The 17,611-nt window shown below is 40.9% G+C and overlaps 2 protein-coding genes across 3 annotated transcripts; both read right to left on the minus strand.

The window, feature by feature from the left end:
- Window positions 1–6: 6 nt before the first annotated feature.
- Window positions 7–9,826, minus strand: LOC103384090 (sarcalumenin). The gene is made up of 8 exons (XM_008317468.3): window positions 9,135–9,826; window positions 4,127–5,548; window positions 3,512–3,613; window positions 3,033–3,128; window positions 2,467–2,583; window positions 1,992–2,225; window positions 1,317–1,666; window positions 7–1,204 (listed from the first exon to the last, which is right to left on the minus strand). Exons 1-8 carry the CDS (start codon window positions 9,217–9,219, stop codon window positions 704–706), a joined length of 2,907 nt encoding a protein of 968 aa, XP_008315690.2. The 5' UTR covers window positions 9,220–9,826; the 3' UTR covers window positions 7–703.
- Window positions 9,827–10,390: 564 nt separating this feature from the next.
- LOC103384089 (transcription factor AP-4-like) lies at window positions 10,391–16,851 on the minus strand. Of its 2 annotated transcripts, none has more exons than XM_008317465.3 (7): window positions 16,438–16,851; window positions 14,333–14,498; window positions 14,146–14,244; window positions 13,885–14,055; window positions 13,235–13,381; window positions 12,975–13,136; window positions 10,391–12,639 (listed from the first exon to the last, which is right to left on the minus strand). In XM_008317465.3, exons 1-7 carry the CDS (start codon window positions 16,524–16,526, stop codon window positions 12,484–12,486), a joined length of 990 nt encoding a protein of 329 aa, XP_008315687.1. In that variant the 5' UTR covers window positions 16,527–16,851; the 3' UTR covers window positions 10,391–12,483. The 2 variants fall into 2 exon arrangements, with proteins under 2 accessions (XP_008315687.1, XP_008315689.1); XM_008317467.3 differs by lacking the exon at window positions 16,438–16,851 and adding an exon at window positions 15,677–16,345.
- Between the last annotated feature and the right edge of the window lie 760 nt (window positions 16,852–17,611).

The raw sequence follows: 17,611 nt of genomic DNA on the forward strand, positions 1-17,611 counted from the left end.
ATAATTCCAAGACCAATAATAATACATAAATGTATGTACACATACAAGGAAATGCCTCTTTATGGGGCAAAACAAGTGGTTATAAATATGTATTTATATATATATTCTAATTGTTTAATCATTGTAATTATTTAAAATTAAAAACATCACTCGTAAATAAATGAAGAATCATCATTAACGAGTGTGCTGCTTGACAAATTGAATGGAGATGCCACCTTGTGGAAATCTTTAGTTACTGCATGCAAAAAACGAGGAATTATTTTTCTTTTCTTTTTTTTAAATGTTCTCTCTTTTTTCTCTATTTGTTTTTTCTTATTAGTAAAAATACATTTTTAAAATGTTAATGTGACCTTTTTCTATAATCATATGCCATGGCATGGTGTGGTCTATGCTGGAGGAATAAAGGACAAACAAAATAATACATCTTTAAACCGTGTAAACAAACAGTGTGAATTGTATTTGTGTTACCAACAGATTTAAGGACACTTCAATTAAAAGAAAGCCAAACTAAAGCAGAAATGAAAACAATCACTACATAAAAACAACAACAATGAAGTATTGTCTATTTCACTGTTTCCATAACACTGATAGATTCTCTTTTTCTCTTGTTCGGTTCAGTTCTTCTATATCCAGTCTGTAAATAATCCCCGCACCCTTCTTCCTGTTTCTGTCGCCTGCCTTATCCTGCACGCTTTCTCCCGTCTCAGTGTCTGCTCCAGTAATTCTTGGATTTCTCTTCACACCCATTACCTTCACAGGTACCAGGGAGAGGTGGGGGGGTTGTTGGCATAGTCTTGGGAGGGGCAGGTGTGCCTGTGGTCTTGCCAACGCTGCTGAGCAAAGCTGGGAGCTCATGTGAGATGGCGTTCTCCAGCTTGTCCAGCAGGCAGCCCCTGGACCAGCTGCAGTGGTAGGACAGCTGCTTGAAGCCCGAAACCGGGTTCACACCAAAGAAGTCTTGATAGGCCTCCTTGTTGGGCAGGTCAAACTTGCTGACGTTGGTCTTGGCCAGGATAGACTTGAAGATATAGTACTTGTCCGGGTCGTTGACAATGTCTTGGAAAACCTCGTAGGGGTCGCTGAACCAGCCCAGCCTGTCGTTGTAGGTCTGAAGGTAGCGGTCCACCAACAGAGCGTGGATACGCACACGGATGCCGTGCTGGCGGATAAAAGCTATTTTGTTCTCCATTTGGTTCTCAATCATCTAGAGCAGAACAAATGAGACAAACAAATGCAGAACATCGTCATTCATGACATTGGGCTGTAGGGGGCAGGACATCTGACACTGGGTGAGGTCGTAGTTTAGCAGGTCGTACCTGGTTCAGGTCATCCAGCAGAGAGACCTCCTCCCTCATGAAAAGTTCTCGGCTGGTGCCCGCAGCGTAATCTTGTGGCCAGAAGGAGCTGACATAAACCCTGGGGGGCTCTGTGACGTTGACCAACGGGGCCATGCTCCAGAACAGCGCCCCGTACACTCTCATCAGGTCCTGCTTGGAGAGATTGTCGGCCTTGTTGAGGATGAGGCGGATCTGAGACTCGCGGCCCTTCATCTGCCTGAAGAGCATCTCCAGTTCCCCGCCGACGTCGAGCTTGGTCGGGTCAAAGACCAGGAAGATGAGGTCGGCTCGATCGATGAACCACTGACACACCTCGTTGTAGGGGTAACCTGCGGTGAAGGAAGAAGGTTGGTGTGAGGTTTCACTTCAGAGAATACACTCCTTGTCATTGTGACACAGCTCACCACTGCACACAACCAACTGTGACCTCTGCTTTAACCCATCACCAAAGTGAACAGTGGGCAGCTTTGAACGCCCGGGGAGCAGTGTGTGGGGACGGTGCCTTGCTCAGAGCACCTCAGTGGTAACTTAGCAGCTGATGGATTCGAACCTCAAACCTCCCGGACCCAAGTCCGCTTCCTTAACCAAGCACTGCCACTGTTTGCGGCATTATTTACCATTCAAATATAAGACAGTCTACCCAGGAATAATCACCTCGCTCCTGTTGCTTCCGGTTCTCGATGATGCCCGGCGTGTCCACGAAGGTGACCCTCTCCAGCAGCTTGTGTGGCATCTCGATGCCCACCAGCCGCTCCAGGAACCCTTGGCCAAACCTCTCCAGAGGAGAAAAGGACCGAGAGCTGTCCGCTGCCATAACGATGCCCTCTACGCTGCGGAACTTTTCCCCATGCATGATGACGGTGTACTCCGAGGTGGTGGGCTCAGCCCCTGGTGGAGGGTTAGAGGGAGAAGTATTTTAGTACTTTACTAACATGACGATACAAAGTGGTGAAGACAGAAAGATTTAATGATGAAAGAAGGATTATATGTTAATTATCACATTTAATGAATAAGAGGTTAAATAAACATTTTGACATAGATTTTCTTTTTACATTTTTTTATCGTTTTCTTCTTGGATTCATTTCTGATGTGACAGACAAACAGAGGGTCAGGTGTTTTGAGTGTTAACCTGTGTAGAGTTCCTGGGAGGTGCCGTGAACATTCAACAGGTAGTTGATCATGGTCGACTTGCCAACACTCCAGGGTCCCAAAAACAAAACCATTGGTTTGGAGGTGATCTCACCATCTGCAGTGTGTGTGTGGAGAGAGAGAGAGAGAGAGAGAGAGAGAGAGAGAGAGAGAAAACGGCATGAAACAAATTTGTAAACACATATTAGGATAAATCATGTGTCACTCATCACTGCAGCACAGATATTTTTAAACACCTTGACATGATGACATAAAACTGTTTCAGTCTGAGGTCAAATATAGCTGTAGTGCCACCTTCAGGCCAAAAAGGAAGCTCACTAAAAGGTCTTAAGTCAGAAGAATTTAGTCATAAGAATATTTAGAACATTAAAATGACCTTTGGATTGGTCCAGATAACGCCTCATATCCACACAAAATAAACAATTTAATTGTAAACTCTAAGTTAAATGTCTAAAATGTCCAATTGATTCTCTGTAGCTCATAAAACGTGCGGACAAAGACTTCTGTTCTCGAAATGTTGTTGAAGAGTGAACAGAAAATGGTCACCTGTGACCTCATACTGCTTCAGCTCATTGTACTTGTAGGCCTCCTCCATTGGCTTGATGGCTGTGTGGTAGATGTCCAGGAGTTGTTTCATAGCAGCTGTAGGGAAGGCCAGAGAAATGGTGATTATGATGGAAAAATAGATTTACATTTGATAATAAGATGCAGTGAAAAATACTGTATCCTCCAGCTGCTCATTAACATTTGCATTAATTACTCTGTCTCTACACACACACACACACACACACATTCTGACAACTGTTGATTGTTTCTTTCTTTCGCATGATGAATTCATTTTTGGAATATTTGCTGTCCTTAAAATAGCCCCAACCTTCTGCTGGTCCACTTTTGCACACATCTGTTTTTCCTTTTCATTGTCAAGGCAACTGTAAACTTTCTGCTGCATTTTAGTTTCAGTCTGTTACTGCAGGCGTTTCAGACAAAATGCAAACACGTCAGAAGTCCAGGAGACGGTTTCTAACCTGAGAACTCCGCTGAGGTTTCAACAGTAGCCAACTGAAGTGTGTCCTCAATGTGGGAGCGGTCTCTCAGCATCGGGCCTGCGGCTTCATCGACCTCTTGACCTGATGAGAAGGATAAGACCCAGTTACATCCACACGTGAGTGAAGCATGTTTAAATGATGCCTGTTTCGGCAGGAAGCCACTGTGAAACACGATTAGCTGTTCGAGGACAGGAACAACATATTTCCCCGACATGGGCTGGACATTTTAACCATTTACAAGTAAGATTAATTTTCCTGTTCTATCATTCTGGTTCTAGCATTCTTTTAGGTCCTTGATGCCATAAGAAGCAAACACTGGTACAGTGATGTCAATCCTTCAGTTTCATGCAGTTTACAGTGAGTCAACTGTAATTTCCGTTAATGCCACTACATGGCAGCAGACATCACGTGTGCCAAATTATTAGGTTTATTCGTGCACATTTTATTCAAATTATTTCGTGATTGGCTGATTACACATGAGAGGTTTGACCAAGGAGCCTGGAGCGGCTGGTGGGCGTAGATTACACCCAGTAACTTGGAGGTACGTAATGTCTACACCCACAATACATGAAAATATGAATTAACATACTGTACCTCTAGAGTCCAAGTGTAATGGCTCCTCAGAAGCAGCTTTCACCTCAGTTGCCTCCTCATCTTCCACCTCCACCTCCTCATCCTCCACCTCCACCTCCTCTTCTTCAACCACCACCTCCTCTTCTTCCACCTCCACCTCCTCTTTAACCAACTCAGATCCCTCTTCCACAACATGTGCTTCCCCCATAGATTCTGCTGAGACCTCCTCAACAACAGGTTCTAGCTCATGTTCTGATTCTGAAGTTGCATCAACCTCTGGTTCTGTTTCTGGAATTACATCAGGCTCTGATTTTGTTTCCAGTCCTGAAGTGGTCTCCACCTCTAGTTCTGGTTCTAGTTCTGCAGTAGTATCAACCTCTGGTTCTGGTTCTAGTTCTGCAGTGGTGTCCACCTCTGGTTCTGTTTCTGGCTCTGAAATGACCTCTGGTTCTGGTTCTGTATCTGTGTCTGGTTCTGTGTCTGGCTCTGAAGTTGCTTCAAACTCTGGTTCTATTTCTGGCTCTGATTCTGCTTCTGTTTTTACACCTAGAACCTCAGGTTCTGGAGTCACCTCTGGTTCGGCCTCATATTCTGCCGTGACTTCTGGCTCTGATTCCTCAGGTTCGATGTCGTCTGTGGCGTCTTCTTCTGGACCTGCTTCAGGTTCAGATTCTGTCACTGTTAGGTCTTCCTCAGATGAAGATCCGACAACAACGTCTTCACTGTGTAAAATGTTGGTGAGTACATCCTCCTCTTCGCCATCCTGATTTTCTTCCTCTTCCTCATCATCTTCCTCATCCTCACCCTCAATCTCTTCCTCATTCTCATCATCTTCCTCATCTTCACCCTCATTATCTTCTTCATCCTCATTCTCTTCACCTTCCTCTTCCTCAGCTGTTCCCTCTGTCTCTTCCATTACAGCCTCCTTCTCTTCGTCATCAGCAGCTTCCTCCAGCTCAGTCACGTCATCTTGAGATAAAGTGTCTTCAGCATCAGCCTCTTCTTCCTCCTCATTTCCTATTCCCTCCTCTGCACTGACATCCTCTGAAGCCTCAACAGTCGTTACCACATCATCTTCTTCCTCAGTCACCTCTTCTTCTACCCTTTCTGAAACCTCCTCCTCTTGTCCTTCCATTTTTCCAACATGGGCCAGATCGTCATGAGAAGCTTCTCCCTCCTTGTCCTTCTCGTCGTGTTCTGAAGGAGAAACTGAATCGTCTTCTTCCTGGTCTCCTTCTGGATCAGAGCCTGGAGCCGATGGAGGAGTGCAGGGCTGACACATGGCTCTCTCTGGTGCTGGGGTGTCATTGGAGGAGCTCTGACTAGAAGGTTCTTCTGTTGGTTCACACCCACAGGAGTAGAGGTCGCCCTCTTGCTGCTGCTGCTGCACCTGCACGTGTACCAGAGTCTCCTCATTATGGATTGAAGACTGTGCAAGAAGGTCTGTAAGGAGAACAAAGAACTGTTTACAAACAAACTGTACATGTTTCTAAAGCATTTCAGCTTTCAGTGGTTTTGTTAGGTTAATACTAGGGATGTCCGATATCCCACATGTTGATATTGTCCAAACACTTAATTTCCGATTCTGATATAAACCGATACCGGCCTGGTAATATTTATCTATTTATACAAACAACTGTATGAGTTGCTGGCACCAGCATTCTCCATACAAACCCCTGATCATTATAATAGATGAATTAAATGAGCTGCAAGGCTGCCATCTAGTGACTTTCACTTTAACATACAGCCGTTTATCCCCAAAACTATTTTTATATCACACATCATTTGTTGAAATCCAGACATTGCGTTGTAGGGTTTAACTATGAATTTGCTACAGAATATTTAATTCTTGTATAAATCACATTTATACAAGAACTTGAATTATTGTGTATTGTTTTAAAAGGTGAGCAGTTATTACTAAAATCTTTTACCCTTACTGTACTCTGTGTGCATGAATGTTCTCTATGCGACCGACACAAGCACAGAGGACAAGGAGCACGAGGTCGTAACCTGCGTTTAATTTTAACTGCTTCTGAGGTGTAACTACAGAGGAATGCACGGTTGCACTTAGTGATGTCAGTCGGCTCAATGCTGGGCTACAGTTACAAGAAGGGCTCGAATTGCTGGAGACGGTCTGGTGGTCAGCTGCTGCAGGTTTTGCACATTCTAAATGAAGCACTGACATTTCATGAAAAACTCCACACAGACACAGAAATCATGCTAATGCTAAAGGGGAAGAATAATACAAGCATTCTATTTCTTCTATTATTTCCATCATGTATAGTAAAGAAAATCACCATCTTGAAGGGAACATACTATTTTTATACTAGATCTTTTCTGATCAGTCGGTATCCGTGCCTTTACCTTTAAATGTTAATGAGTCACAACACAACTCCGCCCACTCCTTCCACAGGAAAGACCTGAGGACTGATTTGTGTAACCATGTCAACGACTGAGAAGTGAGAGGGTTTTTTTGTTCTTTTATAATCTTGGATTGCTCCTCATAGAATTTATCTACAGCCCATGCCTGGAATCATCTGCCTCAGACCTGACAGCTAAATCCAGGTAGTCAAAAATACAGTAGATATTGCACTCTGTTAGGAGTGATGAAAACTTGTCTATTTTTTGGCCAGCTCATCATTGTAAATTAAATTTCAATTGAAGTAAAACAACTAAATATTTAGTTTATTTCTATTCAAATATTATAATAAGACTTTACAATAATATAATATATTTTAAGTAGTGTAAAGTATTTTTATAGGTATAATATTATAGGTAAATATTTTTAGGTTTGAATAAAATGTTACAATATACAGTATATTTTTGGATGTGCCTATGGCAACAAAAATAATTTTATTAATTAATTTCCAAAGTTTAGGAAAATTTATTTCCTTGGGATAAATGTTGTAATTGGTTGAAGTCTAAGAGGAACAGAGAGGAACAGGTGACTGGGACTGGGACCACTGTGAGACTGAAATAGAGTCACAATGACTCAGTGGGTGAAAAGAAGGGGAGTTAATTCCACTCCTATTTCCAGATAGAGAGACACTCCCCTCCTTCCTGTGATTGTCAGCAGGTCGGCCTGCAGCTCTGTCGCACTAATGCTCACATTACTGCAACAATGTGAGAGGCACAGAATCTTTAGTGGAAAGAGAACTGACCGGCCGCTAAGACGTGAAGTAAATGTCCGTGAGTCACAAGTTTAAATATGTATAAATAAATACAAGACTCATCATTTACCAACATGTAAGAGATTATAGTTAAATAAATAAATATGTTTACGTCATTGTAGTCTCAGAAATGTAATAAAATCACTTTTTATGCATCTCACGTTTACAAAACAAAAATTGTATTACTTAATTATGTAGTTGTAGTGAAATATTTGAGTTATTGACGTCGCCCCTACTCAGCTCTGTCACATCTCTTAACTGGGACATCCCCTGGACATGGAAGTATTTAAAAGGACGGGTGGAGGGGTGAGGGGGGTTGCTCCCATGACTACTAGGTCAAATATTGACCCAGAAGACGTTCTCCTGATTTCAATCAAAAACGTTTTCATCTGAGCTTTTCATTTACTCCTACAGTAAAAGCATCTTTTATATTTCTATAAGTCATTCAGCATCGTTGGCATGTCTTGGATCTTTGAACTCACGTCTCTACTGAACATGAACAACAAAACTGACCAATAGAAGGTCCTAATATGAACATTTCAATTAAATTTGAATCAATAATCAATCAGGTTCAAACATGAGGTGAAACCTCCAAATTGACGTTCTAATGTAGAGTTCTTCTGCAGAGATGCTGTTAAAATATTTTGATAAATGGACATTTTTAAACCATTAATATGTCACTCAGTATTGTTGCCACATTTTAAAATATTAGTGACATTGATCAGTAGTATGCCTAATTATGTAATTAGTGGTATGACTGATTGAGATACAGTTGACAGACAGATGTCACTATCAGCCCCATCCTCACTGTATCTTACACAATAAAACATTAATATACATTAAGCTGTTTATAAATACTATAATTTTTACTTTTCAATATCCCACATGTCGATATTGTCCAAACACTTAATTTCCAATTCAGATATAAACCGATACCAATATCGGCCTGGTAATATTTATCTATTTATACAAACAACTGAGTTGCTGGCACCAGCATTCTGCATAAAATCCCCTGATTATTAAATAGATTAATTAAATGAGCTTCAACACTGACATCTAGTGACTTCCCCTTCAATATACAGTCGTTTACAACAGTTTATTCCCAAAACTATTTTAATATCACACGTCATTTGGTGAAACCCAGACATTGTGTTGTCAGGTTTTCATTATCAGAGGAAACAACGATAAGGTTCGTACAGATATTACATAACTATGCATCTTTGCTCCATTGACCTGAAATTGGTTCTCATACATTGTACATTGGTGAAAGACATGAAGACTTCGTTTCTAAGCAATGGTACAAGTACAATACATTTAACAAGATGGATCCATAAGTCCTATAAAACTCTAAGATCAACTCGGGAAAATTACATAATGTTTATTAACTTTATTTTTTCTTTCAACTCAGCGTGTTCTCACATCTTTATGAGTTCAAATCACTGTGTAAGAGCTGCTGCCAGGACAGTCTCACTCAGCTGTTGTTATGTCACACCTCAGACCGCTGACGTTCAACATGTGCGCTGTACCACATAACGCACAGTGCATGTGAAAATCTCTCACAGTACTCTGAGGGCGCCATTTAGAGTTTAACCCAAACCTAAAGCCAAAAATGACATCATCATTGACCCCACATAATGTCATAATGGAAACAGTAGAAAAGGCCTTTGCATTAAAATGCCCCGTAGTAACTGCCCACAGTCAGTCTGCACTGCTGCCACTCATAGACAGTTTAAAATGTACAGTGCTATCAATAACACCACCAAGAGAAATGTATTGAATTGAACATGCAAGACTAACTAACAAACTAACTCAGAGCTACTGATCGTTAAAGGCAAAACTCCACACCGCCTTCACTCTACCTGCAGCAGACAGGACTAGCAGAGACAGCAGGCAGCACGCAGACACCAGTGGCTTCATTTTGACTGGCAGAGGCCGGCTCTTCATGCACCCCTGTTATATATACACTGCTCTGTGTGAAGGTCAGGGAACGTGCCAGGGGAGGAGGGGCACAGCAATCACACACAGCTGTTGGCCACATTCGCATGGGTAAGTTGAATTATAAATAAAAAAAAAAGCTCCAGAGAGTTTGCACGGAGCTATCTTTATGTTTATTAGCATACGTACAATTAATTAACCAGATTATGATGTCATCATGCCAAAGTTGCGTCTGTCATACATTCACAGGATGTGTTCGAGTTTAGTGGCAAACTTGCATTTTTTTATCTCCAATTTTCTGAGGAACCATTTACTGCCACCTGGTGGCCCCCCAGGGGACTACTTATTTACACGTGTTGCCTGAACTGGACACCTTAAGCCTTAAACCTTAAGTCTCCCCACCTTGGGAAGACACAGCCAATAAGGACATACTTGGGTGTAATGTGTCTGAAACTGAGCACAAAGGGCATGTAGTTTCTTCATCTTTGGATGAGGGAAGTGTACCATGTGTTGATCAGAGCAGGAAGCTGCTCTACTGCCCCCTGTAGAGCTGGTAAAAACATTGTAATACATAAATTTCTTGTTCTTCTTCTGATGGGAATATTTCGTCTCAACAGTGTTAGTATGTCTGGTAAAACTTTGTGCAGTTTGAGCTGGGCTAATGCTCCTAAGGAGTAAGGTGTGTTTTTGGACTTTCTATATTTACTCAACTAAAAGCTCTATTTAAAAAGCCTTCAAGTTAGGAAATAATAAGAAAAGGTGTAATAAAAAAAGTACAAAGTTCATTTATTGTTTTTCTTTTTTTTTCTTTTTTTTTTTTACAAAGGCCTGTTTACCCACTTTTTTTTTTATAAACAAAATATAACAGCTTCTTATCGACCTGGAAGGATGAAAGAAAAATGGAACACTAATATAAAAAAAGCTCTTCACCAGAAACATAGAAAAAAATGGAACACAGAAAATCAGAACACAATAGCAACTGATACATTGTGTCAAAACAAGCAGAGGGCTTACAACAAAATGAATCCACAAGCTTCCTCTCATCATCATCATCATCATTCATTCAGGCAGTACAGAACAGCAAGTGCTTCATATCAAATATCTCGAAATTGAATCCATAGACAGCAGTGATGCAACAAAATGTACAAAGAAAGATGGGTTAAGAGTCTTTGTCCGACTAACACCAAATTTAACTCCATCCAATCTTATAACAAAGACAGACCCCGCCCCCTAGTTTGCCATGGAAAATACTAACAAAAAACAAACAAAGAAAGATGTCAGTGAATTTTCAAACATCTCACAGGAAGACCAGTTTAAACTGAACCAATCAGTCATATGATCAGAAAGAGAAAAAAACAAGAAAAGAAGAAATACTACAATAAAACCCACTTTAGATGAGAGGAAATTGCAATTAGTAACATGCATCCAAACTGGCAACAGAACACACCAGACATCGAAAGACAGATACAAATCCAAACAAAGGGAATGTTTACAGCATCACGTCAGCATATCGTATGAAGCATGCCAGGAGAGACGCTTGAAGCAGGGATTTCCAGTCAAATTCCCGGGATCAATACAAGCAACGTAACATGAGGTGGACAGATTTAGCTAATAACATTTGTTATAAAAAAAGAAAAACAGTAAAGAACACAAGAGAAAAAGGTCTGTTCAGTCAATTTTCATTCGCTTGAACACTGATTAAGTACTTTTTCTGGCATTTAACGCATGGGAATATCTCTGTTGATTGATGACCGAGTCGAATTAGTCAATTTAAAGCGTGTATTTATACAAATTGATCATGTTTGACCCAGTTGAGGAAAGCGTAGCATCCTTGGTTCTCAGATTTTTACATTTTTTCTGTTGTGAGAACACACGCACTCAAGTACTGCCATTGACCATCAAATAAATGTCACTGTTGTTGCTGTGCAGTGTAAAACAATGGATAACAAATTCACCCATTTCAAAGACGTTAAGTGTGGGGTTTGGCCCCAGTTATTGCCCCTGCACGGGAAACCTTGTGGACAAAGAGCATATTACAAGTAGCGACTACTACATTCTTCTATAGGAGCATGTCAAGTTTCATAGACACTGTAGCCGTAAAGCCAGCACTTAGCAACAGTGCATAGATAACTCCCCCTAATGGCACAGATAGACGTGTTAGAGTCGGGTTTGCATAAATAGGAAAATCTAGTGCATAGTCACAGAAGTCAAGAAACCAAGACCAAGACAGACTGGTGGGAACTCTGTTAGCCTTCATGCTTCATTAGCCCAAGCCTTGGTTTTTCACAACATTGTATGAAAGATAACATGATAATATAACAAACACGGGACGATGCATTCTCTCCTGTTTTAGGTTGAGGGAGCAACGACATCTGTCACAAGCAGAACAACAACACAGCAGAGCCTTTGAAGGTCTATTAATTCAACCTGTCTGCTGTGAACTCCTAACGAACCGCCCTAAGTGAGTTGCATAACAACACGTTCAACTTTAACATTCAGTAACAATGAAACAAAAACAAATGGTAAAAAAAAAACAATAATTCTTGTTGTAAATGTTCAAAAGCTTATTTTGTTGGGGCCATTTACATCAGTATGCCATTTTGTTTCAAGTACATAAGAACTGCTTGTCTTGTGTCGACTGAATTTATGTTTGCTATTAAGTGTGCACCTATTCTCCAGGCTTTTATCTTTAGAAATGCCCTCAGTTGTAGCCTGAGTAAGGTTTCATTGCCCCGGGCACCGTTTTTTTTTTTTTAAGAGAAAAACGAATTGAGACTCGGAAGGAATTTAACGCACTGTCACGTCTCTGCTCGCTGTCAGGAGCCGCTTGTTGAGGGTGTTGTTACACTCGGTTCAACCATTACACTAAATCCTCCCATTTATAATACTGTCAGTGTGTAATTGACAAGACATTTGATACTGAGACTCTTTGCGGTACACGTTAAACCAATGAAGGACAGACTGAAGCCCACAGGGGTTTGCATGAGGCGAAACCTTAGATTTTCAAGTAGAGGACAACCAGCTCAGACAGTATAAAACAGCCTTTAGAAATCCCATGAGGCCTTCTGTGCACACTGACAGCCCCTCCCCTGTTTTCAATGTTAAAAGGTTTTACAGTACAAGATTAACACTGAGCTTAACCACTGGATTTCTGAGTTTTGGGTAATGCCAGAGAAAGGTTGTCTTTTAAAAAGTAGTCAAGCTGCTGGAGGGAATCTTACAGTGAGTAGGCATTAATGTGTTAGTGTGTGTGTGTGTGTGTGCGTTGCTTGATCAGTTCATGGAGCAGTCCTCTCCTTCTGTGTCGGTGTCTGTGTCTGAGCATGCCATGTCCATGGCGGCGTGGGCGGGGCTAACAATGACCACTCGTCTCTGCTCCTCCTCAGCACTGGCTCTCCTCTCCTGAGTGCGTTCGATGTGCTGGATGGCCTGAGGAGACAGGATACAGTATTTGATCACGGTGATGGGGTTGAAAAAAACAAAACAAAACAAAAAACAAGTCACTGAATTATCACTAATACATTTCACCAGAATGAAGAAGCTTTTTATAATACAATTTTAAGTGTGAAAATGCCTAAATGTGGCCTTAACGCTTGTGTTTCAGAAATTAAGAGAAACAAAGTTGTGCCCTAACAAATGAACACTTAAAAGTGTGTTGTCTTCAATATTATTAATTTTATCATTTGGATTGGTATTACAAATTAAAAACAGGTTTTAGCCACTGGTCTTGTGATAACTCTGATAAACTGTAAAACATGTAGTACCTGCACAATAGTGTCCAGGTTCTGCCTGGACGTGGACAAAGTGTTGGTGTGGACTGAAGGGCTCATGGTGACCACAGTGACATGATGGTGGGCCTGTTGGTTTAGTGTTGGAGCTGGGACAATGACTGTGGGGTGATGGGTGGGAGTAGGGAGAGGCAGCACCTGGAAGACAGAAACAAATATATGTTTTTTAAAATACTTTCGAGTGTATTTAAATAAGTGTTTAGTTTAAGCAGACAAAAAATTTGGGCGTTTCACACCTTTGGACTGTGTGTTTGTCTATCAGCAGTTTGGATCTGCTTTAGTCTCAATAGTGTCTGACTCTGAATGAGCGCCTGCTCCTCCTCTACCTGCTGGGTGATCACCTTGAGACGTTCAGGGTGCAGCTGTGTGTCCAGAGAGCGAACCTGTGCACAACAAATCAAGCGTTCAAGTTTAAAGTTTTTAGAAGTCTACAGTACTGTAGTCAAACATAAATGTGTGACTTTAAGTCTGACTGACAGTCACGTCTTAAGTGTTAATACTTAAATCTTAGTTTTCAAGTACCACAGAAATATATAATTTGGAAGATTTAAACATCTAGGCCTAAAATAATACACTAAATAGTGTGATTGGAAGGACAAAGGTTAGTAAGTGAAAGCTTAGAAAAGTCAAGGAATACAAGGAAGGAGATGGCATGTGAGATAACACTAAAATGAGGAAATACAGTACATTTTATCTTGATGTATTTCAGTGAATTCTCTTTCTCTGAATTGTATTCATGTTAAAAAGCAAATGCAGAGTTTCACTCATTTTCACACATCTTTTTCATTTAATCAAAATAAATAATCAAAGGGTTGATAAACAAATCTGATTGCTGCCTATCTAGTTAACACAGAACTATAATAATAATCTAGATTGTCCTCTTCACCTGCTCTTCCAGCTGCATGCGTGCCGATCGCTCCTTGTCCAGTTGCTGTCGCAGCTCCAACATTTCCCTCCTCAGCTCTTCTACCTTCTCCTCCTCTAACGTGTCTGGAGACCCGATCCCTTCATCTTTCTCCTCTGCTCGCCTCCTCTTTGGAGATGAGCCGCTGAACTCCTGTAGTCACATGGATTATGTAAAACCATAAATATACCTTAAAAACCACTTGGTTGAACGTAGCTGTAGGTGCTGGAACAGACGGGTTACCTGAATGAAACGTTTCAGCTGGTTGTTCTGTGCTAGGAGCTGTGTTTTTTCCTGCTCCAATGTGAAGATGTAATCTGAGGTTTGCTGCAGGATGGCCGCCTGGCAAACAAGAAAGCAGCAGGTGAAAACACAGTACACAACATATGGTTTAGGGTTACACTCATGAGTGTTGATATTTTAGCTGCACCTTGCTGAGCTTTTCTCCATCAGCATGGGGCAGGAGTGTTTTCAGAGACTGGAAGCCTGCATTGATGCTCTGCATTCGCCGGCGCTCATTGCTGTTGGCGATCTCACGGCGGATTCTTCTTTCCTGATCCTGGGCTGTCTCTGGACTCAGAGGGATGTTGGCCAGGCTGAGGGGCAGAACAAGAATTTTCTTTCAAGTTACAACTGCTTTTCAACAATTAATGTTCAGCTGCATGAAAGTGTAAAACAAAACCTTAACATGGAAGTGAACCAGGAGCTAACCCTGACCTCACTTCATCTCTTAGGGTAAAGACAAAGGTCATTGGGTTTGACTGGACGTATTGCAGAATTGTAAAACAGTAAAACACTTTTCTGATCTCTAACCTCAGCAGTGTAATAGGTAAACTATTAAAGCCATGAGGGGGGTCATGTGATCAAGTAGACGGCTCACTTGAAAGACCAGATCTTGGATGAACATAAGGGTCACAGTTCTCAGCAAAGGACAAGTGTGCATGTGATGACATTTTAAGTTGCACGACTTGATTTGAACTGTGTTCATAAGTGAGACAACAGGGCTGAACTGAAAACAAAGAACACACACATGACTGACGTGAAAGATGTATATAACTATCCCTAGTTTTCCCAATACCTTCTTGTAGAATGATTGATGGATTTTTATGGCAAATCTGTTAATCAGTTAGGTTTAACATGTATATTTAAGCAGCTAAGTGTACAAATATCTAAATAATATTAAAATAAGGAAACAAAAGGTATAAGAATTATGGCGTTTGGAGCGACATTGACATCATATTTAAATGCCAAACACAAACCTAACTCTTCTAACCCACAAGTATTTTCCTAAACAACGTGAAACCATGAAAAAACATCAACTATTCACACAAAACATCCATTATGAAACAAAAAGCTAAATCTAGAGGCAAAATGCTATATATAGTCGAACAGCACCCACATGCAACAAATACGACAAAATGCGTGTTTTTTAATTTACTTGCATGCTATCATGTACACGAAAAAACATGTAATATCATGGCCAAACTAGTATTATAATAATTTTTAAAAAAGGGAAATGCTGGGATTACAAAAATAATTTTGTCCTCGTGACTGACGCTAAAAAAACGCGTTGGTCTGTAAAAACACAAACTGCTGTAATTGTCAAATACAACAAATAAAAACCAAACATCTCAAAATGGTCATCTCCTGATCGTATATTTCGAAGTCAGTTACCTAAAACTGTATAAAAATAAAAAATAGAAATAAATACAACTACGGCTTGGAGTTCAAATCAGCTGTTGTGTGTCGTATTTCCAGGAGCTGCAGTACTCACGGGTGACGATTGGGGGCGCACAGCAGAGTTCACTGGAAACACAGGCCTCTAGCGTCATGGAGAACAATGCCTCCGTCCTGCTAGTTCCGAGCTAAGCGCGTCATTTCATCGGTCAACAAAGAACACTAGGCGTCCATAATAACAACACCGTATTTTGGAGACATTTGTCAAGCGGAACTTGACTCACTGAGTTGTAGCTTACATTCACGGGCGATCAGAAAATGTAGCGCACCACTTTTCCAAGCTAGGCTAATTTTAGCACACGACACAAGCACGTTCGCTGCCAAAGTAACGTTCCAAGACGAACGTAAAGACAGCAAAACAACCAGCTTTCAGTCGCAGACACTTAAAACAAGGTGTACCGCAAAACGAGAAAAGCAGAGATAAATATTGCATCCAAAATATACCATAATGCACACAACAGTATGGGACGCGGGGCAACATGTTCCCCACCACGTGGTGGATGTTTAACCGGATGCAAAAGTATCGATTTCACCACTTAGATTGACAAATTTCCCAGCCAAATGGCTGCAAACGTGCGGCGTATGTTGTTTTGTGTCACGGACTGTAAATCTAACGAGTAATACCAACACCAGTTTCCTCAATAACTGGCGCAGCTGGTACAGTTGACTGACCAAGGTGCTGCCAAGGTATCGCGGCAAAGCTAATATGCTAGTGAAGCCAGGCTGCATTGCCTGCACACACACATAACCAGACAGCCACACAAAAGAGCGGCGTGACACAAAGAGTGGGTCGCACACCTGCAGAGTCCTCCTATGACATCCTTCTCTGTCTTCTTGAACTGCTGTAAGGACGATATCTTCTCTGTTGGCATCACGAAATATTCCATGCTTCCTTTCACAGCCGCCTCCTCCTCCTGCTGTTGGTGTTTGTGTTTTCACCGCGACCTCTTTGGAAGCTCACACAAAACGATGGTCTTCTTTTACCGCACAGCGTTACCGCAGGCTAGACTCCTCAGTGACGCATGTTTCAAAGTCCCTTCATAAAATCTTAGAAATGTAAAAAAGCAAAGTTTAAAATTAGAGACACCTAAAGCCCTACTGCTGTCCACAGCTGATGGAGTTCCCTCCAGTGTGTGTGTGTGTGTGGCCTCGTGCCTCCGCCCACTACCCACAGTGTGTGTGTAGAGGCGGGAAACAGCTGGTTGGAATCATACGTTTTCCGGGAGGCAGAACAAACAAACCTTTAAGTCTGTGTAAATGCAGTGTAACAAAGCTCACTGGGGCACTGACGAAATAAAACAACGATGGTATGTTATTGACATCAGAATAATGCAAATTTATGTAAAATAGAACAGAAACAGCACAATGTAAACTAAATAAAATTAACAAATAATTAAAAATATATTTTTGAAAAAATATATTTATTGATTTTTTATGCAAGGTGATTTACACACAGAGAGACATATATATTGTATATACATTTATAACACAGGATCAATCACAGGGTAGCTGTAGATTAATTATGATTGATCATTGTTGTAATTTATCACGATTCATCAAACTACATATAATTCCAAAATATGACAAAAGTGTGACTAATCCAAAGGATGGAAATGCAATAATAAAAAATGTCAACGTCCTGTTTTCGATTGTTGCTAAAATACCCAATATAATATGTATATATACATATATGCAAAAGGACGTGTACTACAGCACTACACACCAATTGAGCGGTTAGACCTATTGAGAGGTGAAGCATATTATTGAAGAAAATGAAACATAAGCAGTAGATTGTAGCTCTAGAAGTGTTTCCTTAGTCTAAGGAAAGAAGACAGAGGCGTATAACCCAAACACACATTTGCCCCACAGTGCAAGACAGTGGTGGGAGTAAATTAGGTGTAACTGTAAAAGTTTAAACAATTGCACCTAATTGTTTAAAATTAGGTGTAATTTTAAACAATTAGGTTTAAAA

This window comes from Cynoglossus semilaevis, chromosome 9, assembly GCF_000523025.1.
Source record: "Cynoglossus semilaevis isolate Cse_v1.0 chromosome 9, Cse_v1.0, whole genome shotgun sequence".
Lineage (NCBI taxonomy): Eukaryota > Metazoa > Chordata > Actinopteri > Pleuronectiformes > Cynoglossidae > Cynoglossus > Cynoglossus semilaevis.

Excerpts from the sequence above, each read along its gene's own strand:
- LOC103384090 (XM_008317468.3), bottom strand. The coding sequence starts at position 9,219 with ATGAAGAGCCGGCCTCTGCCAGTCAAAATGAAGCCACTGGTGTCTGCG. Across the intron at positions 3,614-4,126 it reads ATTACACTTGGACTCTAGAG|GTCAAGAGGTCGATGAAGCC; the intron begins GTACAGTATGTT and ends CCTTCTCATCAG. Across the intron at positions 1,205-1,316 it reads TGCTGGATGACCTGAACCAG|ATGATTGAGAACCAAATGGA; the intron begins GTACGACCTGCT and ends GTTCTGCTCTAG.
- LOC103384089 (XM_008317465.3), bottom strand. The coding sequence starts at position 16,526 with ATGGAATATTTCGTGATGCCAACAGAGAAGATATCGTCCTTACAGCAG. Across the intron at positions 14,245-14,332 it reads ATGGAGAAAAGCTCAGCAAG|GCGGCCATCCTGCAGCAAAC; the intron begins GTGCAGCTAAAA and ends CTTGTTTGCCAG. Across the intron at positions 14,056-14,145 it reads AGCTGAAACGTTTCATTCAG|GAGTTCAGCGGCTCATCTCC; the intron begins GTAACCCGTCTG and ends ATGTGACTACAG.